The sequence below is a fragment of the Eimeria maxima genome, genomic scaffold, assembly GCF_000499605.1.
Source record: "Eimeria maxima Weybridge genomic scaffold, Emw_scaff190, whole genome shotgun sequence".
NCBI classification, from domain to species: Eukaryota; Apicomplexa; class Conoidasida; order Eucoccidiorida; family Eimeriidae; genus Eimeria; species Eimeria maxima.
In genome coordinates, this window is record NW_013564803.1 from 19,520 (window position 1) to 47,285 (window position 27,766).

At 50.2% G+C, this 27,766-nt stretch overlaps 6 protein-coding genes across 6 annotated transcripts; 4 read left to right on the plus strand and 2 right to left on the minus strand.

Moving 5' to 3' along the window:
• Positions 1-47: 47 nt before the first annotated feature.
• Positions 48-1,966, plus strand: EMWEY_00020610 (hypothetical protein, conserved; the record flags this gene model as incomplete). The annotated part of the gene is made up of 5 exons (XM_013480414.1): positions 48-842; positions 1,011-1,066; positions 1,233-1,493; positions 1,712-1,787; positions 1,922-1,966. The coding sequence occupies 5 exons, from the start codon at positions 48-50 to the stop codon at positions 1,964-1,966; spliced, it is 1,233 nt and encodes a 410-aa protein (XP_013335868.1).
• A 1,383-nt stretch (positions 1,967-3,349) lies between these two features.
• EMWEY_00020620 (hypothetical protein, conserved) lies at positions 3,350-8,893 on the plus strand (the record flags this gene model as incomplete). Its single annotated transcript, XM_013480415.1, has 3 exons — positions 3,350-6,154; positions 6,433-6,829; positions 7,515-8,893. 3 exons carry the CDS (start codon positions 3,350-3,352, stop codon positions 8,891-8,893), a joined length of 4,581 nt encoding a protein of 1,526 aa, XP_013335869.1.
• Positions 8,894-10,053: 1,160 nt separating this feature from the next.
• Positions 10,054-11,553, minus strand: EMWEY_00020630 (hypothetical protein, conserved; the record flags this gene model as incomplete). Its single annotated transcript, XM_013480416.1, has 2 exons — positions 10,054-10,119; positions 10,399-11,553. 2 exons carry the CDS (start codon positions 11,551-11,553, stop codon positions 10,054-10,056), a joined length of 1,221 nt encoding a protein of 406 aa, XP_013335870.1.
• Positions 11,554-12,672: 1,119 nt separating this feature from the next.
• Positions 12,673-13,322, plus strand: EMWEY_00020640 (caltractin (centrin), putative; the record flags this gene model as incomplete). Its single annotated transcript, XM_013480417.1, has 2 exons — positions 12,673-12,858; positions 12,987-13,322. The coding sequence occupies 2 exons, from the start codon at positions 12,673-12,675 to the stop codon at positions 13,320-13,322; spliced, it is 522 nt and encodes a 173-aa protein (XP_013335871.1).
• A 2,705-nt stretch (positions 13,323-16,027) lies between these two features.
• Positions 16,028-18,253, plus strand: EMWEY_00020650 (integral membrane protein, putative; the record flags this gene model as incomplete). The annotated part of the gene is made up of 7 exons (XM_013480418.1): positions 16,028-16,209; positions 16,358-16,479; positions 16,609-16,789; positions 17,003-17,196; positions 17,531-17,691; positions 17,925-18,026; positions 18,230-18,253. 7 exons carry the CDS (start codon positions 16,028-16,030, stop codon positions 18,251-18,253), a joined length of 966 nt encoding a protein of 321 aa, XP_013335872.1.
• A 650-nt stretch (positions 18,254-18,903) lies between these two features.
• EMWEY_00020660 (transporter, putative) lies at positions 18,904-25,263 on the minus strand (the record flags this gene model as incomplete). Its single annotated transcript, XM_013480419.1, has 15 exons — positions 18,904-19,088; positions 19,350-19,698; positions 19,956-20,077; positions 20,265-20,499; positions 20,659-20,904; positions 21,547-21,636; positions 21,848-21,952; positions 22,188-22,251; positions 22,378-22,615; positions 22,774-22,927; positions 23,175-23,368; positions 23,605-23,728; positions 23,900-24,400; positions 24,587-24,711; positions 25,149-25,263. 15 exons carry the CDS (start codon positions 25,261-25,263, stop codon positions 18,904-18,906), a joined length of 2,847 nt encoding a protein of 948 aa, XP_013335873.1.
• Positions 25,264-27,766: the final 2,503 nt, after the last annotated feature.

A 27,766-nucleotide genomic window follows, 5' to 3' on the forward strand; every position in this document is an offset into this window, starting at 1 on the left:
TTTCGCCTAATAATTGCAGCCGCTGTGCAACTTTAAGTGGGGGTAACATGGACAGGTCCTCGAGTACATCTTCTTCCGGCATCGGCAGAAGCCGCGCATCGGAGTTGAAAGTGAGCTCTTCCACTCCTTTTGGGGTTGCTGCTCGCCGACTGAGCTTCACACCCAAACCAGGGCTTGCAGAGCGGGTTAAGGGGGGAGCTTCTGCTTTTTCACAGATGTTTGAATTTTTCAACCCATCACCTGTGTTGTCTACTCAGACTGGGTCGGCACCTGCTTCCGAACAGTCTGCGTCAAGAGGGTCAACACCTTTCCGTCGGCAGAAGGACGGGTTGGCACTCAACTGTTCAGCTGAACAAGAGCGAAAGATAGGGTCCACCTTTTCCTTCTCGCGAGTGCAGGCTGCCGGGGGGGCACAGGGATCTATAGGAAGGGAGTCAGGCTACTGGTCATACGCTGCGCCGTCGCCCTCAAGTGCGGCGGACCATTCTTTAGCCTTCCGCTCCAGATGCGACCCGCAGTCGGCATATTTAGAACATGAATCCAAGAGTGGTAGTGTGAAACCTGCAGGGAGTGGCAACATCGAACGGATCTTAGGCACCAACCCCACGGCCGCTGGCAAAACAGGAGAGCCGGCCGCGCCAGCCAGCCTACGTCAAATGGTTGCTCCCCCAAATGATGAAGAATTAGAGGAAGAGGAGCAAGTGCAAGATGATGCAGATTGGCACGAACATGAGGAGGAGCAAGATCCAGAATACTGCAGTGGTGATGTCGCCAAGGCATTGTGGGAGAAGAGAGTTCCACAAACTTCGACTCAGTACCCTATTTGCTCGCGAACGTCTAGAGTACGCCGCTCCCCCTTGCCTGTAGATGCTATTGTATAGACGAGATAGATGGGAACCAGTGAAGGTTGCTGCTAGTGATGCCAGGGAAATGGTTGCGCGTTGTAAGGGAGCGTCGGGCATGAAGTAGAGAAATGAGCGCCGACTCTTTCTTGGTGCTTTACCATACAGGAACGTTGTGCCTACACAACAAGCGATGACTGGGCAATTTTCGCCTTGCACAATCAGTATGTGCGCCCTCTCAGGGACCGCGAATGGGTCCCGGGAGAGCCCTGCATAATCCGCAGGAACTCCTTTGAACTGCCTCCTGGTGCCTGTGAGTTCCATGACACCCACTGTACTGAGTAGTGTTCGTCTTTCAAGCACTGAGTTTTATTGGTTTGCTGTGTATAGGCGCCTTTGCACTGTCCTCTTTCTGGCTCTCTCCGTTGCAGACCGTTACTCAGAGAGCAGCTGTGGCGTTCCTGCCACGGCATTCGAGAGCTTTGTATTCCCCAACCCTCCACGACAATTCCTCATCTCAGCCCGAGGAAGGACCTCTGGCAATGTAGGTTTTGCGCCCCCGTCTTCCTCTATAAGAATGGGCACGTCGAGAAACGGAAATCGAGGACGCTGTTCTCAACTAACACAGCAACAACTTCTCGACTTAGAGAGGTGAGACTCAACGGTGGTTGTTGTTCTTCACAAGAGTCCTCCTGCTTCACTAGCAATATAACGGGGTCCATCTTTGCATGAGTTGAACGGCGTCAGTGGCTGTGTAAATGCTGTTCCGTTCCACAACTTCTTTCAACACGACTGTTTGGCCATTCATGCTACATTTCGTATTTTCCGGTGTAAAGCGTTAAATTTCTCTGTTTGGTGCGTGGTCTCAGAATGCTATGGTTTGATCCGGAGCCACGATTGGAGAGGCCATTCCGACTATACGCGGATTCCAAGACGTGTCTTAAGGTAGGCATTCCAGAACGTTGCTTCTCAACTTCTTAATTGGTGTTGCCGAGATTCAAAGAAAAAGGACTCGACAGCAACTTCGAGCCAAACGCATCAATGCAAATTTGTCATGGCTTTCGTCGGTTCTGCTGCAGGGACGACTTTATGACATCGGGCATATAATGAGGAGTGGCTGGTGATTGCGGAAACCTTTTGCGCGTCAACTGCGCTTATTGGGAACTGAATGCGCCATCGAGGGGAATGCCTTACACAGGCCAGCCAATGCTTTAGCACTTACTGTGACAATTGATCCAGGAATTTTGGTTTTATTCGCTAAGCAGATTAGATGTAGGTTTCGCTTCTAACAAATAAGACCTTAATATGAAATTGATTATCGGGTGTATTCAACTGCAAGCTAAACAGCGCAGCACGCTGCAGGCAAAGAGTAGGTATTAACTAGTTGTACTGTTTGAAGGAATACTAGTCTGGATTTTAGATTTTTTAAAAGGAACATTCCAATTCAACTTGATAGTGATATGAAGTGTAGGCTGCGTTGTATACCAGCCAGGCTAGCGGTCGAGCGAGTTTAACAGTAGAGCGCAGCGCAAGACTGTCCGGCGTCCCTTGAGAACATTCCAGACATCCTAAAGCTCCAACACGATGTATTTAACTGTAATTTTGGCTGCGCCCCACCTTTTCCTGGAAATTTGCACACCCTGTAACGTTGTCACGGCCTGCTAAAGACATGGTGGAGAGGTCGGGCACCTGCCCGTTTTCCTGTGTTATCTCCTAATAAATTGATAGTTCACTACGTGTTCACTAATGAAGTGAGAATTAATTGGAGATAACGATGAGCAGCCGCCATTTTTCTAAACATGGTCGTCTGCAGTGGTGACGAAACAGTCCGCGGGCGAATCGACATGGCCTCGATAATCAGGTCGGGTCCGATGCAGGTGTATGTCTCTCTCTGTTCTTATTAGATGCACTATTGTTAGTTTTTTATTTTAATTTAACATATCTTCTGTGGAAAAGTTCCCAATCCAAGAGTTCATATGGAGCAACACTGCTGGAGCCTAAGCAAAGCTTGCAGCTAGCAACGGCCTCCCCGCTCCCCTTACTATACTCCAATGACCTTTCAGCAAGCATCTGCGGCAGTAAAAAAGATATATAAACGTGAGCAGATGTCAAATGTCGCAAACATTGACGGTATAACTACTTGAGGAGCCGCTGTGCCACCAAGGGCAGCGCCGAAACCAGCCGCAGACCACGTCCAACGACAGCCGGTGTTTATGATTGTTTAGTACCTCAGACAGAAGAAGCTGCGGTCTACCCATGAAGACGGCATGAATAGTATCTTGCCATCTCAAATGAGGAACGATTCATTGTGACCTGATTCGGTGGTGGGCGTGGAATGCCGGTCAACTTGTTGACACACTTTGTCCTCGTCCCCGTTCAGAGGTTGTTCCGTAGGAGATATATGCATATATATGCGAAGTACTACTCGAAGAGAGCAACAGTTATCCCAGACGATGCCGGATTGGCAGTAAAATTACATGGGTCTCCATTGGACAGCGGATGCAATAATGGAGGGCTACAGGCAGGATGAGCGCTTCCAAAACGGCTCAAACAATGGCACGTCTTCGATTCCCGTGCAGTGTGGAAGCAAAGGCGAACTGCGCCCAGCCTTTGAGGAACAAACCAGTTCCAGAGACGCATGCCAGTTGAACGAATTGCCACCAAGCGCAGCCTTTCGGGGAGAGGCAATTCGGCAAAAAGAAACAGAGCCAGGTTGCAAAGTCCAGCCTGGAGTAACAAGGCCCCTCGGCTGGACGGCTACCAAAACATGCCAGCAGATCAAGCCGTCCTCATACAGGCTTGGCGGTGACACCACAAACTACCGGGGAGTTCAAACGCCACCAGCTTTTCGGGAAGGCGCCAATCCAGAGGGCTCTCGTCCTGTTGCACGGCCTTTGTCTGTCGGACCATCGGTCCGTCGATCACAACTCATGGCCAATCGCCGCTCCAATGCATCCAGTGTGAACATTCCTGAACAGAGGCGCCTAGCGCGTCAGCAACAGCAAATGCTGCAGTTCAAATTGCACACTAAGAAGGATGGCAAAGTTCCGGGAAGCCTAGGTAATGTTGGAGATTATCTCTTGCATACGGATGGATCAAACTGCTCTGTTAGATATTCAGAAACACATGCATTCACTGGTTCAGATGCATTTGAAGATCCCAGCCTCCCACATCTCCAGAGACGTCGCACATGGATGCTGCTGCAGCACCTCGTAGATCAGCTGGAGAAGCAAGGGAGACCTGATGTTCTTCTCCAACGCCCAGACCTTCTTCAGAAGTTGTTGCATGTTATCATGCCGCTACTTCCCCTAAAGGCTGCTCTCGGTAAATTTGCCATGAACAGCAAAACGACACACTCTTCTCGTCCTCAAGGCTCTGTTGGTGGGGCTCATCAGCCAACTGCCCGCATGGCACAACCAACATCCGGAAGGCCTTTATCTACCTCTCTCTTCCGGCAAATGCATACAAACGCCCCACCGCGCAGTGCAGAAAGCAGCACGCATCCGATGGCGCTCCATTACTCTCAGCCCCGCCTACCAAGGACTCTCCCGGCACCTACCGTTCGGGGGATGATGCAAGTGCTGAGGGACTTGAGTGACGGTAATTCCACGACTTGGAATCCCAGTATCAACAACCACGAACGCGCTATGGATGCCACCCACAATGCGGCCAACCGTTTGTCGAAGGACCGCGATTCTAGGCGTGCCTCTTCGACACGAGTCCGCAGCGTTCCCATACGTGATCTGGGCACTTCAACTGGATCTGGTGGAGTTGAGAAGCCGTTGCACTGGTATGATAAGCCTCGGCCAGTGCGTGCAGTTAGCAGAGGGAATGCATACACGCATGTGGCTTCAAGGCTACCTCAAGGCGCTCTACAGCATAGGAGGCCGCTGAAAACACGGTCACAGGCAGTTTTGCTGGAAAAGAATAGTGCAGAGCGAAAACCATTCCGACCTTCTGCGTTGGACTGGGCTACCTCTCCGTGCCTCAGCAACGAATCAATGACAGAGCCTGTTGCATCTGCGAGATCGGGCGATTCGGAAGACACCATCAAATCCGCTGCTACTCCATCACTAGAGAGCGCTATGGAGGACTATCCAGAGCTAGGACGTGCCAAGCAGTTGGATAAGGAGCGTCCTGGGCTTGTAGATCGGAGTGTCAAGCGGCCGCAGTCTCTTGTGCGTTTTACCGTTACTCGAGACGTTGAAGCATTGCCACCTTCTCCGCGGGCCAGTAATTCGGATGGGGAGATACCACAGTCGAGCGTATCGGGAAGGAGCGCTCTGGAAAACCAAAGAAGCCCCGCATCCCGCGAAGAGGTTCAGTCTGTAGATCACGATACCCGTCACCTAGCGCCTAATTCAGCAGGCAAGAGACGACAACCTCCAGAACCTGGACCTACAGCTGCGAGGAGACATACAGTTGCTGCCACGGTTGCTTCCCCACAGCGTAGTACGGAGGAGGAAAAGCTGATTCGCAGTTTGGAAGGAAGTACAGAAGGTTCCTTAGGACCACAGGAAAGACGTGAAAGGCGCTTTACTGCCTCGGCAGTAACGAAGTTTAAAAGCACGGCGGCAGCGATCAAGGGTGGTCGCCTTGTTTTTGCGGGGGAAGAGCCAGATGGAGGAGCTAAAAGCCAAGGGATTACTCGAATTCCACTTTTAAAAGACATCCCTAAAGCCCGTGAGGGGCGAAGGGCCACAACTCAAATTGGGACTCCAAGAAACGGCAGTCCACTCAGCCCGAAGCTTCCCTATGGGGCAAAGAGAAAAACGTCGCCTGTAGTCACTAGAAAGCTAGGGAAAAAGGGTAGCAGAACATTTCAAAAGTCGTCGTCCATTTCTCCTAGAGAGCTGTCCCCACCGTCTGCAAGAGGACGGAGGATGTCTGCGCCTCCTCCAAGGAGGATAACACAAGCCAAAATTTCTTCAACATTTCCTTCAAGGACGCGTAACGTCGGTGAACGCACTTCCCCAACTAGAATTTCTTCTGCTTCTTTCAAGTCTACTACTAGAAGAAAGACGATCAAGTCAATTTCCGCAAAAGAGAAAGGAGAAGCTATTGAGGCACAGAAGGATGGGGAGTCTTCCACGCCAGAAACAAACGGTACGGCTCAGCATGAAAAGAAAGACGAACAAAAGGACGATGATAAGAGCGAAGAAGCACCAGAGGCAGTTAAGCCCGATCCAGAGCCGCCATATCCATACCTCACCCTTAAGGAGTTGCCGGCTCTGGATCAGCCCCTCAGACCTCTCTCCCACCTGTGCGAACTGCCTTTTAAGGATGGCGCGAACTCCCCTCCACGCATTGACGTGAGCTAAATGGCGTTTAGCCAGTAACCTCTCCCACAGGGCTAAATATGACCGGTAGTTACAGTTGTGTAAAGCTCGGTTGTTGTCGCCTTGCGTGTGTGGCGAAGTCTTGACGCATATATCTTTCCGTGTGAACTAACTGACAGCGCTCCACAGGCACCAGCAGCAGAACCAGAAGCAGGCAGTTAAAGACGATTCTCCTTATCAAGAAAGGAAGAAGACTCGTGGGAGTGTAAATCTTTTCCCATGCTTGGCGATCTGATGTGTTTGGCGTTCAGGATTCAGTAACTTTCATACATGTTCTGGAGCGCTCGGAACGCCTCACACAAGGCGCTAGAGGTGAAGCCACCCAGCGCGCAGTGTCCCAGCTCTGCAGCGATGGTCCTGGAACGATGCTGCTAGTTGCGCGCTGGCTAGATTCAGAAGCAGATGCTGTCGAGAGCAACACCATCACAGCTAGCGAGAAATTTCCTTGGCGAGAGGTCGTTCCGCCTCTCTTCGTTGGGGCCAACAAGCACCGAGAACTGTTGAGTTCAAAGACGCGCAGCCAGTTCTCACCAAAAGAACTACAAGCATTTCTAGAGACAGAAGGCTTCATTGAAACACAGGGACAAAAGCTACAGCATTTGCTTGAGACAAAGGGCACCACAACCAAGCCCGCAGAAGTACAAGGCGGTAAGTTGCAGCTCTGTCGACGGGTGACAACTATGTACTTTGCTTCACGCAACACCGAGTGCCCTAGAAACCATGGTTTCAGTTTATGCACAAGCTTTTACACAGCAGTGGTGCGAGTGTGATTCAGGCTCTGCGCCGACTAAACCGCATACTCCGCTTGACGACTATCTCGACTACTTACTGTCTGTTGCTGTGGACTCCCTTCGGGCAAGACAGAGGCCCGTTGTAGTTCCGAAGCTAACGCAGCATTCCTTTGGGACTAGCGACGAACCTGAGAGCAGCTGTTGTTGCAGTACGCACTCTAGTGAACAGACCACCCAGACCACCCAGTGTTGCCAAGAAGGCGAAATGCGGAGAAGCCGGGAGTCGCCTCGGGTCAATCCCCCGTCGGTCGTTTCTGAGAAACCCATCGCTAAACAGAGATGCTCTAGCTGCCTGCCATTCAGGGGATCTTCACGAGCTTGGTTCGGCAAGATAAATTCACTGGGCGGCTTTGGCTTCCCTTGCTGTAACTATGGCGACACGACCGGTCCACCTGAACTCGACCTGTTCGAGTCCACAGCAATGCAACAAGTACGAGCCACTGCTTGCCGTATGCCGCTGCTACCTTCTGAAAGATACCTTCGCTATCTCCGGCTGACGGAGCGTTGCAGAGAGCTTGCCGCCCTTGCAATATGGTTATCAGGGAGGTCTGATCTAATCTCTACTTACTATGAGCATGTCGCTTCCAAATATCAGCATGCCCCCGCATCTGTGAAGGTCAACGTCTCTAACGAAAGCGATGAAACGGGGCATTCTCTGAGTGTTGCTACAAATCCTGTGGGGGATTGCATCAATGAGCCATCATCACAAGGCTTCAGTCGACCCCAACTGGGAAGCTCTCCTCATGCTGGTGAAGCATTCCCCATCCAGATTCGTGAGAGCCAAGCGACAAGTGAAGAGAGCAGAAACGCAGGTGGGCAAGATTGTCGGGTCTCAAGCGAAACCTCTTCTTCGTCTGCAAGTTCCCTCTTGACCTCGCCCTCAATTCCTTCGCATATATCCAGGAGCCTCTTTAGGAGCAGCCTCAATGCTAGTGAAGGGACAGAATCCCCCATCGAAAAAGTGGATGAACCACGTCACCATGATGGAACCAATAAAATTAGTGACTCCGGAACACTGCACTCACAGTCCGCCCTCCAGAGTGTACCGCCGCCTTCCTCCAAAATCCGAGCAAAGTTGCGAGGCCGAGCGGCAGAAGGTCAGCTCTACAAAGCGAACTGTGGTTTCCCGGCAGATCTTCCAGAGCAAGAACGTTTTTCTGCTATTCCGACAACTTCAGCGAAATCAAAGCCGAAGAAGCATATTGCGGCAAAGGTTGTATCCCGTGTGGCGTCTATAGAGCAGAAGAATGCTCTTGGTCCCAAGCCGCTGCGGCCGCTCGGACAAGCACAGTGGCAAATACCAACTGCACCAGGGGACCCCCCTTCCCTTCGAGACCCGCAGAACGAAGCAGAGATACTAGCAGCTGCAAACCAAGGTAGCCTTCCGACTGCGAACACAGGGAAATACGAACCGCGTGAGGCCTTAGGTGCCGCAGCTGCCCTTCCGCCCTCAAAGGAAAATGAGTCACCCAAACCTGTAGCCGGGCAAGACCTTGTTGGGTCGTCTTCACAGACTGATGCAGATAAACCCGTGTTACCAGCCCAAGGGCGTATTGGTGATACTTCATCAAGGCGATCTCGTGACCAAACCGTGAAGAAGCAAGCCACTGTGCAGTCCAAGTTGGTTGCCTCGCGCAGTTCGTCGTCAAACCGGTTTAACTTGTCGAAGTCCGCAGCTCGCCGTCCAGCAGCGGCAGTCCAGCCAGAGCGGACTGGAAGTATCCGTAAAGCGATTCACCAAACTCAGACTCCGTCAAGTCCTACACGCTTGACGCAAGAGGCTATGGATCTGTTGTCGGAACCTCAAGTACTGGCTGAGATGGCGAGGCTTTGCACTCGTCTATCAAACCTCGTCTGCTGTACGTCAGCTTCCCCTCCTGTTGATCTCCACTCTGGAGATGACGAGGCTTCTGCCACTTAAAACTGTCTCTACAGTGCATCATTGGGAACGATCAACAGATGGGCGTCTGACGAAATGACGGCTACAATGAAGAGCTAGGGACTCTCTGTCGCAGCCAAGCATAGCATTTGCTGTTCCACAGGTTACTTTGTTTTTTATTTTTGTACGGTTGGTGAAATCACGAAGCCGCGAGTTTGCGGGTGAATAGGCTACAAGCCTGTTGTTCTGAAGCAGAGGGCTTATATGCCAGACCTAGTTTTCTAGTCCTTAGTAAGCAGGACTGTTCAAAGGCACTGGTTGTGGCCAATAAACACGGCCCTAGCCTCGTGTCTCTGTAGGAGAGAAGCATCACCATTGAGTTCCTTCCATGTTTGTGACGAATTCGTTATTTTGTTTGCCCCAAGTGCAACTAGCGTTTTCAGCATGCACAGTAGTCCGTATTCTTGTTCTCCACACCCCTAGACAGAGGCTCGTGAGTGTGAGGGCCAAATCGGCCAACCACTCTGCCGGTCACGCCCTGCAAAAATGAGACTAATTCTAGCTGTTCTCAGTAGTGTAGTCCTGCAATGACGTAGCTGAGTGAAAACACCGCAAGAGTGTGCGGTAGAGGAAATGGATTAGACAAGCTCGCAAGCATTCTCTCCTATTACAGTCATCGCACTTTTACGCATAGTGATTGGGCCCTTGGAGGCTCTCTCAGGGTCTCTCATAAGTTGAGACCGCCACTGTCAACTGGCAAAGAACAAGCCAGCTTAAAAGGCCACATCATCTGGACTAGGCTTTAGTATTTAGAAGCAACAAAATGCAGATTTTTTTCGACTTCCTCCACGACAGTCATCTGATCCTACATCGCCTCTGGCTGGATCCTGCTAGCACAGGAACAGCAAGAGAGTGCAGCGCAACATTCAGCCAACATGCTGCTGACAGTAGTGAAGTTTTGCATTTTGTATCAGGTTACGTATGCATTGGTTAAGGCTTTTTCGTGGCTAAACCACAGCATTTTCATTTGTTGCAGCAAGGCATGACGGTTCTTGAAGGAGGCTAGTCTCCATCACAGGATGGTTCAACTAAGCACAAAACCGCAGCAACCCTCGATGTAAAGCAACCCATCCTGCTCCGCCGAAACAGATTATTGCTTACGAGATTACTCCGTAACATATGGTGACCTGCGGGGGAGCTGACTACCCCTTGTCTTTTAGTAGTATGGGTTGGCGACGATTCCAGTATTCCGGGTGGCCAGTGAGGGCCTAAGCAGAGAACAAACACAAACGCGGCAATTTCACGAAGGCAATTCTGTAGTTGCATAAAATATCTGATATTGAGTCATACGCAACTGCTGTCGTCTTGGTACCGATGAGTGATGAGTTGGCGGCGACACGCGGAATCCCTGACGAACTGGACGCAAGATCATTGACGACTTCGACACTAGAAAGCGTGTGGCACCCTCGAGGTCTTGAAAGCAACTGGCACATGTGTTGCTGTTGCTGACGTTGATTCCACTCTTGCTGAGCTTGAAATGTGCTCACAAAAGCCTCTAGATCGTGGAGGCGTTGTTCTTGGTTGTGCAAACGATTTTCTTGGACTCTGAGCTTCCATTGTTGGTGCTGGATTTGGTCACAAAGAGCGTTTATTACGAGGTCTTTGGTAGCTGCAGAGTTTTCGCTGGTTTTGCATGGGCTACTCGGGCGCAGCCTGACTCCATGAATCGCTGTTGATTCCGTCTGGTTTGGCTCCACAAACTTGGCAACTGGCGCAGTTGCATGGCCTTGGTGCGGACACGACTGGCCTTCTGAGGCCCATTCTCTGTTACTGTGAAGGCATCGCGACACATTTGCTGCACTGTGAGTTTGTGGATTCGATGGGGATATCCCTTCCTGCTGCAAAAATGGTTGTTGAAGCATTCTACTACTGTTCTGACCTGCTGATTCTGAACGGGCCTGCAGGCCTCGAGAAGGGTGGTGCACGGAAAATATCCGAGTTGGCGATACACGTTCGTAGGCCTTAGTTTCAAGGAGTAGGCCAGGCTCATTCAGACTTGCTCTACGGCGATGGTCCGGCGGCACGGATGAATTCCGCAGGACTTCACAGCTTGCACCACTGACAATCTTGCTCCGGTACCTACAAGTGGATCCTTCGCCTGCTTGCTCTGGCACATCCGCAACCACACTGACTAAAGTGGCAGCATCTTGAGCTATTTCTCGCTTCGCAGACCCACCAGTGTTTTCCATCATAGGTTCGCTGTATGGTTGGTGGCTGTCGACGAAACTTTCATGAAGCATTTCCCTGGACTGATCTGTAGGGTACTGCAGAAACTCCTGGTTGCGCTCTTGAATCTTTTCTGCATTTCTATCATATTGGCGCTCCCTGGGTGTATTCGCTTCAGCCGTTCCATGAGGGGAATAGAAGCTTGCCAGTCCTGTAACATTGCAAGAGACTGACTCTACAACGGTACTTCTGTGGCAGGTTTCCAAGTCAGCCATGTGGCTAAGCAATGGTGAAACTGCTCCTTTGTTGTGTGCGAAAAGCAGCGGCCTCAACAATTCCAAAGAATGGACAGTAAAGGCCGACACTCTGAATATGTGAATGGCAATCTGCGTTCCTGAACAATGAGAAATGGAAGCATCGCAAATACGCAGTGGAGAACCAGAAGTGGTATCTGGCGTCTCGGCCGTTGTTCCCATTCAGGCTAGAGAATGAATGCGTACAGGAACATCCTGAAGTTGCTAGTAATTTAAAAGTTGATAGAACATCGTAAGTCGCAAAGGTAGACTAACCAGGGCCTAGGCATTCTCATTCGTACAGGAGCGGGCTTCGTGCATCCTTCCGCGCTGTGAACACGGCATCACTCAGCTGCACAACGGTTCCCTGTATTGGGTCCAAGAGACAGATAAGGTAGCATTTTCTCGTTCTATTGTATTTTCAATTTTTCGTTGCCTTCAAAATCCTTTTTCCTCCAGACCCAGCACCATCTTTCCTGCTCGAACAACTCGGGCGAGGCTGCGCGCTCGGACTATGCGCAATAGGGTCCTGGCCTGTTATCTTTCGGGACACCATTAGATTCAGTCAGTTATTTGAGCCTATTTAAAGATGATTTTTGTCCACACAGAGATACAAAATATTTCATTTCAAGGTGGGGAGAGCACCCGTGCTTTTCGGCGCTCTCTTACGCTGCCGCATTGAGTGCAGCACAACTCTGCAGGTGCTCGCTGAGTAGCTTTCTCTGTCTTGTGCTCCCCAAATCATATGCTTTAATAGTTTAACCTAATCGAAAACAGTTTTTAATGGAGCCTTTTCCCTAACGAAGTGCTCCACCGCGCAGATCTTCACGGAGCACCTGCAACGACCCTGCCCAGTCCCATTGAGTGGAATTGGTTGGTTCCTATTGGAGTACGTGGATAATTTAAGATTCCTTGTATAATCAGACTTCAACAATTCCATGTTCGAATTTATTCAGAGTACTTCAGCACTTGTCCAGGGCCTCTGGGTGCAGACGGCTGGGAAGCGGTCGTCGCTCCCAAACATCAAAACTATGCTAACTAACACGGCGTAAGTTGTTCCCAACTTTGGCAATGTTATGCCTGCAATTTTTCAATGTCAACAGTGCTACTTACTAGTAGGGCTTGCATCCGAGTATCTGTTCTAGCATAGGCGCAACGAAGGCTTGTGCCCGACAGAACAGCCTTGCCAATACCACCTTTTGCTCTAGAGAACAGTCTTCCAGGAAACCACACAATCAGCTTCTCAACAGCGAAGAAGAACAAAGGCAAATACAACCAAAAAGTACGTGGATAAATTCCAAAATGACAGGAGGGAAGCAGCACAATATCCACCTATCCGCCGCCGCTGGGGCGGAATTCGATGCCTCTGCTTACGAGGGTCCTCTAATGAAAACAGATGAAGTTGTGGCAATGAGGAATCTTTTTGAAGCCTGCGATACGGAAGGAACTGGCAGGATACCCTTGAAGGAGCTTAAAAACAGGCTCGTAGTAAGAAAACGTTGATACTCGGCTCCCGTCCCCTAAAAAGCCAACTACCACAATCTGCGAGCAGTTGCAGTGCCTGAATCTCAGTACAGCAAAATGTTTACAGCCGCAGTGCGAACGCGTTGTTTCAGGCTGCTGGGTTTGATGTGAAAGGCTCGGCTTTGGCCGAGATTCTTAGCATAATCGACGGCGGAGGAAGAAGAGTAGTGACATTTCCTGAATTCATGCAGCTTGTTACTCCTTCGTCAGACACATCTTCCCCCGAAGAGGTTTTAAAGACATTTAAGCAAATGGACACAGATGGCACGGGGCGTATATGCGTTAGGCACATATCGCGGGCCCTCAGAGAGGCCAATATGACCTCCACGATAGCTCAGGAACTTTTGAGTCAAGCAGATGCAGACAACGATGGTTGCATCTTGCTGCAAGAACTGCAGGAGATCTTCAGTAAACAGACATACCCGTAGCAAAACAGACATACCCGTAGCAATCTGGTGGAATGTTGCGCAGGACAACGGCAAGTGACTGGCCCTGGATCCAGCAGCAGAGTACGCAGTGAACACCAACAAAGCCCCTGTTCAAGTGCCGCAATTGACCACTTTATCGCAGATCCTACATTGTATTGGCTTCATCTATTCAATGGAGTCGAGTAAAGTAAGATCATTATTCCCGTAATGATCTTATTTGACTTGATCTCACCAAACGCCACTGTTACCTCACCTCTTTCACTAAAAAACTTGGTATATGCTCTCTTCATAATTCATGGAACCGTACCACGTGTCGGGTTACGAAGGCCTGCTTACCGGTGTATTACGAAGGGTAGAGCTAACGAAAAGGGGATTTACTCGTTAATGAATGCTCTTTCGACAAAAGACCAAGCAGGAATCACGCGGAAGGCCCCGTCGTCTATGTACGAGTTGGCGCAAGGCAAGCCTGGCCTCCACGTACATGACAGAAAGCACACAAGAAGCGGCTGTTCTACAGCATGCTCCGACAAGGTGAAGGATTGGGATATTCCCTACACATCCCTATAACCCCCCCAAGCTTGGTTGGACGAGGTTCAATTTTACAGTACAGCGGGGCTCACGAAGAATTACGCCCAGCCGACTCAGAAGACTTAGACAACACCTTACTATCCACCTAAAGCGCTGCCCCCTCTAGAGCTCTGTCTGGAGAAGGACACGCCACGCAGTGGGGCATGATACGTGCATAGCCCACACTACTCATTGCTACGCACTCAGGAGAGATTACTGCATTTGCATTCAAGTCTTTCAACAGCTAAGAAGGCGAGCAGCAGCCCAGCCATACACTGCCTGAGACTGGGTGCATTATTACAGCTGGTGTCTGAATCTGGCCGGCTGGTATGCGCTCGGCTAATCAGGTAAAGCCATACCCTCAGGTTTCCGCTAGCAAATGTACACCGCACTACACAACCTTGTCTGCTTGATTGGCACGAGGAAGTGAGCCGAAATCTCCAACTGCCATACACACAATCATGCAGAAGCACTCTTTTGCATGAATAAATTCCTGCTTAACTCTTTATACGGCACCGTAGGTAAGCCTTCTTCACAGTCGAGACATGGTCAATCAAAGGAGGTCTATTTAGTGGCAGCAGGAGTAGCGGCATTCCACTCCTCTTGAAGGAAATACAATGCTGAACAGGTATTCGTTTTGCCTGAAGGCACCATCATCACCTGTGTGTCTAAACAAATCTGATGGCGGCCTGAAACCTCACAACAACTTGCTGTCGCGTTCCAGCACTGCGAGCACATACGTATGGAATGTGAGAAACGATCTAAAACGACAACTTATCTAGAAAGCAAAAACAGAAAGCAAATCCACAAACGCACTGGAACTCCTGCACTCACCGCAAATGAGCATACTTCATGCCACTGCACCTCTTTCACTTCAGTCCACTATGAAAAGCAGGAGAAGTTACAAGACCTCGGGTCTTGTCGGGCGCCGAGTCTTTAGTGACGACTGAAGAGGGCGCAGAATTAAAGCTTCCTTGATAGAAGCAGGGGTCAGCGGACACTGTTATGTGTAACCCAGTCCTTTAGCACATTCCGATTTATTCGTCGCTCGGATACAGGAGGTATGGTAAGGTTGGGCTCTTGCCTGGCTTATGTAAGGCCTCCGATTGTGTATCTCTAGCTTTGCCTACAGGGGCTGCCTGCACACAGCGAAATCACCTATGGATCAACCCAACCTGCATATCTCAGCAGCGACCGAGTATAGTCACAGAATTGCTGTGCTGCAGGGAGTTGCCCTGGTACGATTTCGGAAGAAGGTACAACTCATAATAGCCTGAGGCTCACCACGGAGAAACCTAACCCAAATTCATGACTAGAACTCGCTGATTCTGCTTGGAAGGAAACCCTATGCACGTAGTTTTAGACACGAAATATGGAATACGAGTTCAAGATACGACACGTATAACAGACTCCTAAATTTCAAATGCTTGAATACTGCAGCGATCTGCGTAACCTCACGGCAATGTCTTTTGAGACAGGCATTCCGGCAGCAGGGAGTAAACGCTGAGCAGCTGTGCAGTACTGCCTCTACAGCTTTGGATTAATTTGTCGAAATACGAAAAGAATGAACGGAACGCAAATTAAAATTTAGCAGTTCAATATGCAAAAGGGGAGGGCTAGCGACGTGGCCTGCGTTGGTCCGTGGAAGGGGTACCCGTTTGTGGGGCTGGAGGCTGGCCGACTCATTCCGACGGCGGATGCGTGGATATGAACTGGAATTCTGTAATTTACTGAAGTATTTTAGAACCTACAGATGGCGAATCTGCCTGGCAAATCTGTAGGACTTCCTGATTCCCTCACACAGACTGGGGCAGCGTCCCTGCTGTAACCCAGTTTCCCTAGCGTGTTGAGGGCCAGGCGAATGCCACTTGCATCAGCCGTTACTTGTATCCACTCTGGCCCATGACCCAAGCGTGACAGCTATTGTACAAGTTGTGGATCTTCCCGAAGCTGCGCTCAGCGACCCACTAGCGCCAGGCAGCGCAGAACTGTGGTTAGAGAAGTTCCCCGTCCTCGTTTTTGATGCCTTCCAAGTAGTCAGTAATTATACGGCTTGCTACGGACGTTATACTGAAAGTTGACAACGCGAAGCGCCTACGAAGCGGCTTCATAACGGGGGGCATATTACGCAGGGAAACATGCAGCAAGACAAGACCCTCCCTCTGCTGGATGATCCTGGGGCCGTAGAGGCCGCCTGTTTTGCAGCTATTAATCAGTCATGTTGCGGAAAGGGTGGAATACCTTACAGAGACCTCGACAAAGCTCGACTTGCGTACAAGACGAGAGACGTTGACGCCACGAGGCAAGTGAAGAGGGCTGGGTGCATGCATAGAGATAATTTGCAGTTTTGGCTTGGGGCGACGCTGTTATCAGAATGCGTTTGCTAATTGAATCCAGCAGATATATTTTCCATTGGTTCGGCGCATAGGGCCAAATATGCAGTGCATGCTTCCGGTTTGCTTCTGTAGGGAGGCGCATCAACACACCCATCAACAAAAAGCCTATGACGAGCTGTCCTGTTCGCATACGGAATCGCACAAGAAGACGTCTTCAGATTATTTGAAAGCCATCGTATTTGGAGGCCTTGATGGTGAGTTGCTGCTGTTTTGAACAACTTTCGAATCCTCCTTCAGGGCGTGTGACAGTGTGAGTGACCCTGCAATGCTTTTATTAATGGTTTTTGAGGTAAGGGGTGCGGGAGTGCCATATGTTATTTCAGGCATCGTTACGATCTTCGCTATTGTTGCCGGATGCGTCGGGGCCAATCTGCACCCCTCCAAGGTCGTCATCATTGGCATTGGAAACCTCTTAGCAGATGCTATTAGCATGGGCTTCGGCGAGTTTGTTAGCTCTGCAGCAGAAGAAGACTTCGTGAAAAGCGAACGGGAAAGAGAGGAGTGGTGAGCCACTGCACATCAGGGGCATCCTTCTCCACGGGATACTCGCGTTAGCGGCATGGCAGCCTGATGCTGCAACCACGAAATGCGTCACTGTATCAGCCAACACGAGACTTGTGCACATGGTTGCTTTTTCACAAAGCAACGACCGAGGGAGTTAATGATCATGACGTTATTATTGGTTCATGTAAAAGCAACTGGGTGCGTTTGTTGTAGGGAGATAGAGAACTGCCCCAATGAGGAGAAACAGGAAATGGTCGAGATTTATCGAGACCGCTATGGCTTCACAGATGAAGACGCAGACTGCCTAGTCAACATCACCTTCAAGTATCGCGAGTTTTTTGTGCAGCACATGATGGTGGAAGAATTAGGTCTGATGGCTAATGAGGGCCCCAGTCCCATAAGGCGAGGTATTGCACAAAATCTCGGACATTCCACTGGGGCACACTGTGCACGAGTACCGTAGACCTTTCCGTGGTAGCTATCACGCAGATGCAATTACCTTTTTCAGTGAATAGTACCAGTGTAGTGGCGTTGTACGTGCCACAGTGGGGTGGGTTGAAGCTCCTCAGCTCCTCAGCATGCGTTCCTGCTGCAGAGTGTGTTTCAAGATCCAGTTAGCCCACTCGGAAGCATGTATAGATGCACATATGCATATACGTTTGTGCATTTGCCATGTATATGCGGCATGTCTACCTGGAGTCGAAGCGAGGTTGTTGGTCTTGGCATTACGCTTCTCTGCAGGCGCAGTTATGTTCGCTTCCTTCTCCATTTTTGGCCTGCTGCCTCTTGCTGGGTTTGTGGCGTGGCTAACGCTTTCGGGCATGAAAACAGACGGCCACTTGGCTTTCGCCATGGCATGCGTTATCTCGGGAATCGCTCTCTTTATATTGGGCTTCTTCAAGGTAGGGGACTACGGACAGTGGGGAGGGCCGCCTATTGCACTGTCTACATATATACAATTTACAGTAAACCTGCAAGCGCTTTGCCTTTTTACCCGGTGCTGACAATGCAATGCATGTACGTAAGTATGTACACAATGTGTAGACTGTCGTGTGGCTTAGCAGAAACATGAACCGGTAGTGTTGCACTGTGCCAAGTGCAGCAGGATTCATTGTAGACAATTTTGATTTCGCAGGGTCGCTTCGTTAACCAGAGTCCTCTGAAGTCAGGGCTTTTAATGATAATAAATGGAACGTGCGCAGGAACGGTGGCCTACGCAGTTGGGGCTGCTTTAGAGGTGAGCCGAAAGTAGTTGATAGAAGATAGAATTGGTAAATCAGGATCTGAGCGCACCAGGTTTCCTGCACTAAGTTAAGTGGCATCTGCCGATAGCTTCTCGTTTGCCATGCTCACATCCTGTTGCTGGCTTCGGGTTTCCGCCTGAACCTAAAGACCTAGACCTAAATGCTAGGGAGGCTCGGTGGTGCGGCTGTTCTACAGGATGTTGTTGCTGTGACCGTGTAACAGCGGCCTGCCTCCATCACCAGTGAGTGGAGACAGAACCGTTTGTCTCTATCACCAGTGTTTGGAGACGGGCACTTACTGACATCGCTTGCTGTCCTGTTAACCCCACAGTAACTGCTTTGTGGGTTAAAATCTACGCGCTTGTGCGTTACCGGCCATGTGCCTCCTTCCCCCAGACTATTTGGAACAGGCTTTAGGAGTACGTGGCTGCTAATTCCCCTTTGCTGCTGCTGCTGCTGCGTAGTTGCACAGCTGCACATGCCCTCTACAGCAGCATAGAAGCTGCATGAGCAGTTTTGCTCACAAGACTCCAGAAGTCCCGGAAGATCCGCTAATGTTGGTCATGGCCACCTCGCTTATGCTGACTAGAGCTCGGTGGCCGTTAGTAAGAAACTACAAAGAAACCATTATTCTGATAGACTTTTCATTGGTAACTGCTGGGTAAACTGCCATTAGTTTAGTAACCCCGCGACGGTGTTTTCACCATGTGAATACATATTGCTCTTGATACAGAAAGGAAAAAACGGATTTCCCAGTTGAATCGCATAGTAGCCCTTCGTGAAGTTCTGCCTCACGAAAAGCTCCAGCAGATGCGTAGCCGTAAGCAGCTACTTCAAACATTACGCGTGCTGAGAGTCTGCTGTTGAGGACTATGGTATTCGCGAGAGGTTCACTGTCGTAGAAGGCGACCATCCCGAAAAGTTTGGTGTGCTGCCGGATATGTGTAACACACCACAGCGAACCTCATCTACTGAGGCTTGCTGGTGTCTGAAATACTGGAACACTGACAATTCTGGAACACGGCAAGCGGAACTCGCGCCAGTTAAAGGTGGCACTGCGAAAACTGGAAATGCGACACCAAACCCTCTCTGTGGAGTTCTCAATGGCTTGTCCGACACATTAAATCATTCCCGGAGGGGCAGTGCATCTCTTCTACCATTCGAAACGCCTCATGGCTTCCCTGAAGGGCCGAATGCACAACGTCCCACACCTAGATACTGGACAGACGGAAAGAGTAGTTACTAGAGTAGAATTTGTGAGATACGGCGTTCGCAAGGTTCCAGTATATAAAACTGGATAAAGTGGGGTACCTTACTGTCGTCTGACGTCTTGCTGCCAAATGACAACTGCTGGGTCTGCTGCTGCCTAGGCTGAAGATCCAAGCTCCTTTCACGAAAGCGCGGCTGCTGAGCCAGTTCCACTTCCGAGAGGCCAGGTGCACCCTCCCCAGGGAAGGAAGTCATAAAGGGTAGCCTCTGTTTCTTGTACTCGAGCATGAGGCTCTTGACGATTGGCGAGGGTTCTTTCGAACTCGCCAGATGCTCTCGAAATAGTTTGGGCATCAGTGACAAGAGAGACATTCGGCGCCAAGGCACGAATGGGTGGCTTGGAAACGCCAGGGTCGACATGTAGTCCTCTGCAACAGGCCTCACCCAGTCTCGAAGCTGCACGCATCACAATACAAAACTCCTTACGTCCAGACGTAAGCGAACGTACCGCCAAGGGGACCAAGTTAATCCAGTGTTTGGGCAGTGCAATTTTGCAGTGGCTTGCGTGTTGCACAGCCCAAACACGGATTAACTTGGTGACAGCGGCAGTAGTAAATGTAAAGACTCAGATAAACGGGTAGCTGTAAAGGACGAAATACTCAATACTCGCAAGGCAATGGCACAAAACCATCTACAATATAGAGTAATCGGACTTTGGGGATCAGCGGCGTTAAGACAAGGAAGACCGCAGCCATTCCGAGCAAAGCAGCACCCAAATTCCTCATGTTGGGCGACCTCTTCATCGAATCCCAGTTCATGTCGAAGCGGTGGCAGGCTGCAACGCAACAAAAACCAAACAGACAGAAGGGCATAGGTTACGTTGCACGGACACCTTCCCTCTATACAGCCCTGGCCACTCACTAGCTTACAGCTCACTCTTGGAGGCACGTGTCTAGCCAATATGTCACGCGAAACACTGTTCTGCCAACTGAGGGTGTCTGCAATCGTGCATCGCTCCTTACCGTCAGATATTGTCACAAGCATGACGAAAGGCACCAAGTGTTTGATACACACACACCAGTACGTCGATGGGCGGAACATAAAGAATGGCCTCGTCAAGCACCCACAGAACAGTGTAGGGAAAAGCCCAATTACAGATGTTCCCGCCATGTTGGGCTGAGGGAAGAACAGAGTAACTCGTGAGACCTCGTTGCACAAATCCCGCACTCCGCCCAAGTACAACGCTAGGAAGCGTTCCTGGAAACAGGCACACTATCACACTTTCCAGTAAATTGAGACAATGAACGCATCTATGGTATGAATGGCGATGTAACATGACGTGACGTGTGCGTCTCTGAACAGCACCAGTAGGGCTTGGAAGGCCCTAATAACGCGGGAGTCTACGCCGGGTCATACCTTGAAGGTCTTAGCCTGTGCTTCCGGGTCTTTTATGAATGCAGCTACGCCGACCGCAATCAAAGCATTGATGAAAATCATAACCCAGATAGGCAGGAAGATGCTGTCTTGGCAACAAAATACTGCAATTAAGTAGCACGCCCCCACGATAAAACATAATCCGCCGAAAAGGATACATGCTGCAGAAGGCAAATTCACAACAATCCTCTTTAGCCTTCGGTGAAGCGGAGTGAGGACATCGTATGCCTATAGTATATTCAAGAAACAACATAACGTTAAGAATGGCCTAAATAACGAGACGGGGACAATCTACCCATTAGCTTTGGGCCTCCGGAGCTGAATTACCTTTGAGCCCAACAATAGTTGCCTGTCGTTGAAAACCCATTACCCATCCAACGTAGAAGGTAGTGCAGAAAACCGAAACCGGGACAAGCAGCCATTCTACGATGTATGACATGTATTGGAGTCTCTGTGTAGACAGCAGACAAAACGGTGGAAGCAGCAAAAAAACCCTGCATACCTGCATGTACCGCTTCACATTTCATGGCTGCAGGCTAGACACGATCTGGGGTATTCAAGAGTGCATAAAATGCAATGATATCCTTCCTTACGACTTCCTGGTTGTTTGCGCAGAACGGGAGGGAAATGCAGTAGCATATGATCACGATTACTGTGCTTGTGACCCTCCGCCAACTATTGTTGATGAGGCGTGACTCCTGCAGACAAGCATCTCCAACCCAGTAGTCCACACCTTCAAGATACACTATTGCGCGGAACGGAACAGTAGTATGATGCCAAAGGGCCATGTGATATCAAATGCTTTCAACATCGCACAGTAGACAACTTATAGTTGGGCCATGCAGTTCAACTAGGCACCAGTGAGCCCACCAGAACGGCGTTAAAAACAGAGTGAATTCCGATGGCCGCAACTTGCGTGTTTATTAGGAAAACACCTCCGTAAAAAAATAGGCCAAATAGCTGCAGGGAAACCCCACAAAGTCATACGCGCCATCCACAATCATTACAATCACGGAAGTATGCCACAGAAACCCGAAATTTCAATGATTACTTCAGCAGCAAAACTTCACAAGGGCGCGAGAAGTGCACGGCAATCAACTCGCAGGACCCGCCTAGCAGTTAAGCAACGCCAGAATGTCCAATGCTAGAACAACCACCGCCCAACACCTACATAAGGAGACGAAACCTTTTCGAAGGCAGCAGGAAAAACCACAAAGTAGGCGGGGGCGGTGCCTGTCTTCCGTATGATTTCAGGAAGCGGAATGTCAGTGACCGCCTGAGATGCATAATAACGTACGTAAGCATGCACACACGCCCCGCGTTCCAAGTGAGCTAAACACAGTACCACTAAGTGTACTATGATTCGATATCTTGCTGTGGTGAGCAACTGGGAAACCATGATGGCTGAGGTGGACTTCGGGAGAGCGATGAGAAGCAGCACATGAGTGGATGTGTCTGCTTGGATGTACATGGAGATTCCCGACGATTGACAGAAGAGAAACAAATGGTACCAGAGCCATCACGAACTCTACGATGCACGTGAATACGCCGCTTGGGTACGTGTTGAAGCCGATCCTGTTGTGGTCACACGCCCAAGCATACTCGAATTTAGCTGATTAGGTTGATAAGAAGAAAGATGTATAAACAAGGTGCAACCAAAACAAGTAATATATTCCACAATGCGCTACCAGGCTGTCTGACTTTGTGTAGCTCGAAACTGTGCCTAAAATGCAACAGCCGAGACAGAGGTCTTGGCAAATGTAGCGAACGAGCGACGCAGAATACGCCGCATCAAAGAAGCCGTGGATCAGAGGTCGCCAATCAAAGGTTGCTGAAACTGCCGAGGCAACATGCACGCTTCCGTCGGTTCCCACGAAGAAGGAAACAACGGCAAGGGTGGCACAAAGGACCATTGCAATGATCATCAAGATAGCAGAAGCTGAAAACAAACACAATGAAAAGCTCCCGACCGTCGAGACCACCATACGGGCAAAGAGATCCAAGAAGGGAATTGGCCTCTCTATCTTGGCTTCGACGCCTGTGCCGACCAAAAGTGTGCAATTCCAAACGAAATGGTCGAAACGCGGAGATGCTCACGAAATCCAGCTTTAAACAGGCCTCTCCACATGTACGCGAGGATGTAGAGCCACACGAAAGCCAGAGTAGATAGTGCCTTTGGCCTCAAAGCGTCCGGATCTAGGCTGCTATCGAGTGTAGATGGCTGCAGTTCTTCCAGATAATGCAATGTTGCCTAAGAACAACCCAGCAAATGATGTTTGGCTTTATCATTCGCCCCCCCTTAGACGGAGCAGTGAAGAAGCACAAACGGCGACGCTGACCGCTGCAAGCCAGAGTGCTTGCGTGTCCTGCATGAAAGAGTCTCCCACTGATAAAGGGCGAATGGAGAATGCTAGCAGTACCATTCTGCTCAGCTCGATAAAAGAGAATCAAGAAGTGTGTGTATGCATAACTATATACAGGAATTCAGATTCTCTCACCTTGCCAGTAGGAGAAGCAATACAGATATTGGTGTCAGGTACATAGGAGCACAGCACCCCATGACCTGCTGCATTGCACTCGTCTCTATTTCCATGAAACCCGTTGCAGAGTTCCATGTCACTCACGGTGACTTGCCACGGCTGCGGTCTTGAGAAGCTTGAAACAAAATAAATCAACAACTGGCCACTCAAAACTGAAGAGGAAGCCCAACACAAGTGCAAGCAACAAAGGACATGTCGAATGAAGAGCTTACTTGCGGAAACAAGGCATGAAGAGAGATCGCAATATTAATTAGTTGACAACTAGAGAATGTGTAGAAATGCAAGTGCCTCAAGCTGCAAACAGGAGGGGTTAGTCAGCCGCGCGCCACGCAAACGAGCATACAAAAACTCCAGTTTTAAGGGACTAGTGGTAGCTGCACACTCTCACCCGCAGTGATAATGACAAATGAAATCGACGTCAACACCTGCAAAATGCCCAGCCCCACCAGCCACCGGCTGAGCTGCGTGTTCTGCTTGATAGCAGCGCCACGCAACAGATTCCCAAGAACGAGCTGCAAAACAACGCACGAACCCCACTACCCGTTCGACGGTCTATGGCAAGTCGTGTGACTTGCATTCTGTTGTACAGCAAATCCAGTGCGAATCCGCATAAGAATGTATACGAGTTTCCGCCTGCAGAGTGTTGCACCCATTGCAGTGCTCGAATGCTGCTGGCGGCGCACCTCTAACTGAAGCGTCGGCAGTCCGACTGTGAAGAGGAACAGCAAGTACGGCAGGAAAAACATCGAACTCCTCCATATTTGGAGTTGCTGCCAGTATGTCGTGAAGTTGGAGGCTCCCACGACGGCCCCAAAGAGCGTTGAATACACTAATGTCGTCGAGGAGTACCATCCGCGCCTCCTCTGTCTCTGCAGCCAACTCTGCCACTGGCTCTGCGTTTCTCCCCCTTCCTGTGCACCGTAAATGGGGCCCCCTCCCTGCCCTCCAGAACCCTGACCTGTCGGCAGAGAGGGTCCCGCACCCCCCGGATCTCTGAATGGGGCCCACTGCGGCTGGCCATCCTCTGCATCCGGCTTAGGCCGCGCTGAGGGGTCGAACGACTGAGGGTAGCGGTAGTAGAAATCGCCTTCTGTCAGCAGCACCCCGTGCTTCTCCTGGTAATCCAACGCCTCCAGCTGTACACGCAGCAGCTCGTGCTCGTCCAACTTGTTCTCCATACGCACCTGAAAGCGAGGCGCAACCCGCAATGGGATTTTATGCAGACATCTAAAGGAACAACTGCTTCACTCAATCTAGACGCCATTCTTGACTGTTCCCAAACGAATCCGTGGCAAGGTGCATCGGCACGGTGTAGGGGTTGCATGCAAGGTCTTGAGCTAAAACAAGCAAAAACCTGGTGCAAAGCAAACCTTTTGAGTGAAGAGAGGGGAGTGTCTGAAAGCGTTGGCCTCGTGGTACATCTGCCTCCTTAACTCATGTGGCATATCCGCTGCCGTCGCGGCCGCTGCCATCTCTTTCGCCGCACTCTCCGCGCCTGAAAGTGAATGCGAAGAGGAACACAGGATAGAAAGAAGAGATAATTAAAAATGGTCAAACCCAAAGTATTAAGCAAGGACCTCGAACCCTTTTAAAGCACCACTAGAAGCTGTTGCGAAATCAGCAGCTCCAGAGAATTTCCACTGCAGGCTCCACTTGGTCGACGAGGTGTTCTCTCCTAATTAGGCAGTGCGTGACACGCTTGGCAAAAGAATATAGCATGCGGCATAATTTGGTGTAAAGAGAAACAGAGGAGGGGGGAGCAGGAAAAGCAGCAAGGTATTCTCGGCTTCTTTTTGTGGTTTTCTTTGCCTGCGGGGAATGTCTGGTTGGAAAGCAAGCCTATGTGTCCTATGCAGAAACAGTTGTTAGAGGTACATTCTACTTCGAAGGTTCTACTATAAAGGCAATACGTGAAACGGTCAACAGGCGCACCACTGCCTTCGCCTTGTTCTCCAGCCTGCACGGGCAAAGACGCGACTTTCTCGAGGTTGCTGACGCCCACATCTCCAGCACCCTGGCGTGAAAAACTCGTACGCAAACGGCGCATCTTCATTGTGCCGCTCCACTCCAGAGGAGAGTGGCCTCCCCTCTCTTGTTTCTCTCTTCACTTCTCTCTGTCTCCCTCCCTGGCTAGAGGTTGCCAGGGACGGCGTTCCTGTACGCGCCAAAATGGATAAATAAACAGCTCCTGCTGTGGTGGCACACAAAATGCAATAACTCCACCACCGATTCAATCTTGAAAATGTTCGTCAGCTGTAGCAAGGAAGCGCGCAGGGCTTCTGGAGCTGCCGTGGAACAGAGTTCAGCTGTCGCTCCGGTTGCCGCTGCTGCTGCTGTTGCTCCTGAGCTTATAGTTGTCGTGATACATTCGTGGGGACGTCCTCAACCAAGGAACGCAGGGGCCGCTGAAGCAGGCGGGACCCTCTGAGTGAGAGCTACTCTCTGGCTGTCACTGTGCATGCGCTGCTTCAGCCGTTTCTTTTCGCCTCAGTCTGCTCTCCCTTATGACAGAGGAGAACATAGCAACCCATAGACACCGCCAAAACTATCCTCCATCTTTGCAGGGCGGTGTTGTCCGAATGCAGCTTGATGACAAGCCCGGCAGCGCTTGGTGCAACGGCTGCCTTTTGTCAGTGTTCACGCATGCGCTTATGCCCTACCCACTAGGACTTCAGATGTTGTCGCACTGCGAAATAAGCTCAGATGATCCTAACTCTGTCCTCGTAACACCCAGCAGAAACCAGGGAAGGTCTTGAACGCGCTGCATCCGTTGGAAAGGAGCCCCTGGACGAGATAGCGTATTCGTGCTGGGATGTCTGTACACTCTACTCCACCAAAATCTATGCTCTGTTATGCAATCTCCACGTACGACAGCCAGGAGAATGAAGGGCACCACCACCTCGAGCCAACGAAAGAAAGCGAAAGGAGTCCCACAGTGCATACGCCCCCAAAACCGGCTACAAAGGAGCCCCCGCGGAGGCCCTCAGGGCGTGGCATGTGCAGCTTCTTCCGAAACTCCAGTCATTCGCCAGCGTATTGGATTCGCCTAAGTACTGAGCGCGTACGTGGAGGACGCTCCATCCCAATCGGAGGCACGGGAACCTGCTGCTGAACCATAGCAAACCCTACCAACGCCCACCCATACAATTGGAGAAATACAAACCCGATTGAACAAAATATGTCTAATCGGATGAAATTAAACCCTCAGTGGTTTGCCGATGTTGAAAAAAGCTCTTCTGACACGGCGTGGGACTGGGGCCCCCTAAGGGCTGTGTTGCTGTGGTCTTTGCCCCGTAGCCAGGCGCTATTATATCGGTCCTTTATTACCCCTCAATACGGAACAAGTGTTTCAGAGTCTTTTGAATGAGTTCGCAGTTGCATGTCATACCTCTGAACGTTATTGACTGATTGTGCATTGATTCCCACTCTAGTTTCGGAAGGCGGCTTAACGCCTGCAGGGGCATTTAAAAATGAGCACTTGTTTCACTGGTTATGGAAATGATCTGTAATTTTCCCGTATCCTTTCATGCTGAAGTGAAAAACTGAATGTTTTCCTCGTTAAATCAAGCTGCAAAAATACCAGCCGGTTGCTGTCTGCGTTGCAGGTGTATGTACGCCGCGAGGCCTGCTCGCGCATGCCACCAGCATGTGTCCTTGAGTCATGATATACCTTATAACAGCATTGAAACCTAATATTTGCAATAGTTAGTGGGAGCTGAACTCTTAAAGAGCTGATTTGCTCCTCAATTCCATAGGAACAACTCGGAAACCGGGTCGGGCACCGTATTTCTCTGCATTAGCACGCATTGCTACTGGGAGGAGGCAACCCATACCGCCTCCCCCAGATAATTTAGAAGTATTACACCAAGAGTCTAACGGATCTCAAGTGAGTATTACACTTCTTGACGGCCTACGTGAGGTTCTCAATCCAATCCTGAGAGCCACGATACGGTTCCGTATCTTGATACTTCACTTATGAGCAAAGGCTTGAAAGCGGGCTGGGTTGCATCTGGGGGTTCGTGCAGTTGTTGATAGGAAGATCTTTCGCAAGCTTGCAGGTATCGAAACAATCAAGGCATTCGTTGCCCCCCACAGTCTATTGCTCAGCATTATGCTGCCAACCGCCCTTCTTTTATCCATCGCTTTTGAATTCTATGCAGTTTCAATGGTGCCACAAGCACATCCCTCCTTTCCTGCCCTGACTAGTGATGTTTACATCCTAAGTTCGCATTTTGCGGGCTGTAGTGCATGAGTGCTAATGACTCATTTTGTTCCTTTTGCCATAGTGTGGTGCTACACAGGCTGCTGCGCCGTCTTACTACTTTACTCAAGAGTTTCAGTGAATGATTAAACTAATTCAGTAGAAAGGGCCGAATTATAGCCAGCGGAGAGCGACAGACCACTGTATGTATGGCTGTAGAGCTTCGTACACGCTCTCATCTATATATCTCCAGGTGGAGGCCTCAATCCGAACTCCCAGAGGTGGGGTCGCATTATTTTCTTCCTTTCGTGTTTGACTGTACACACTACGTTATATATATATATATATA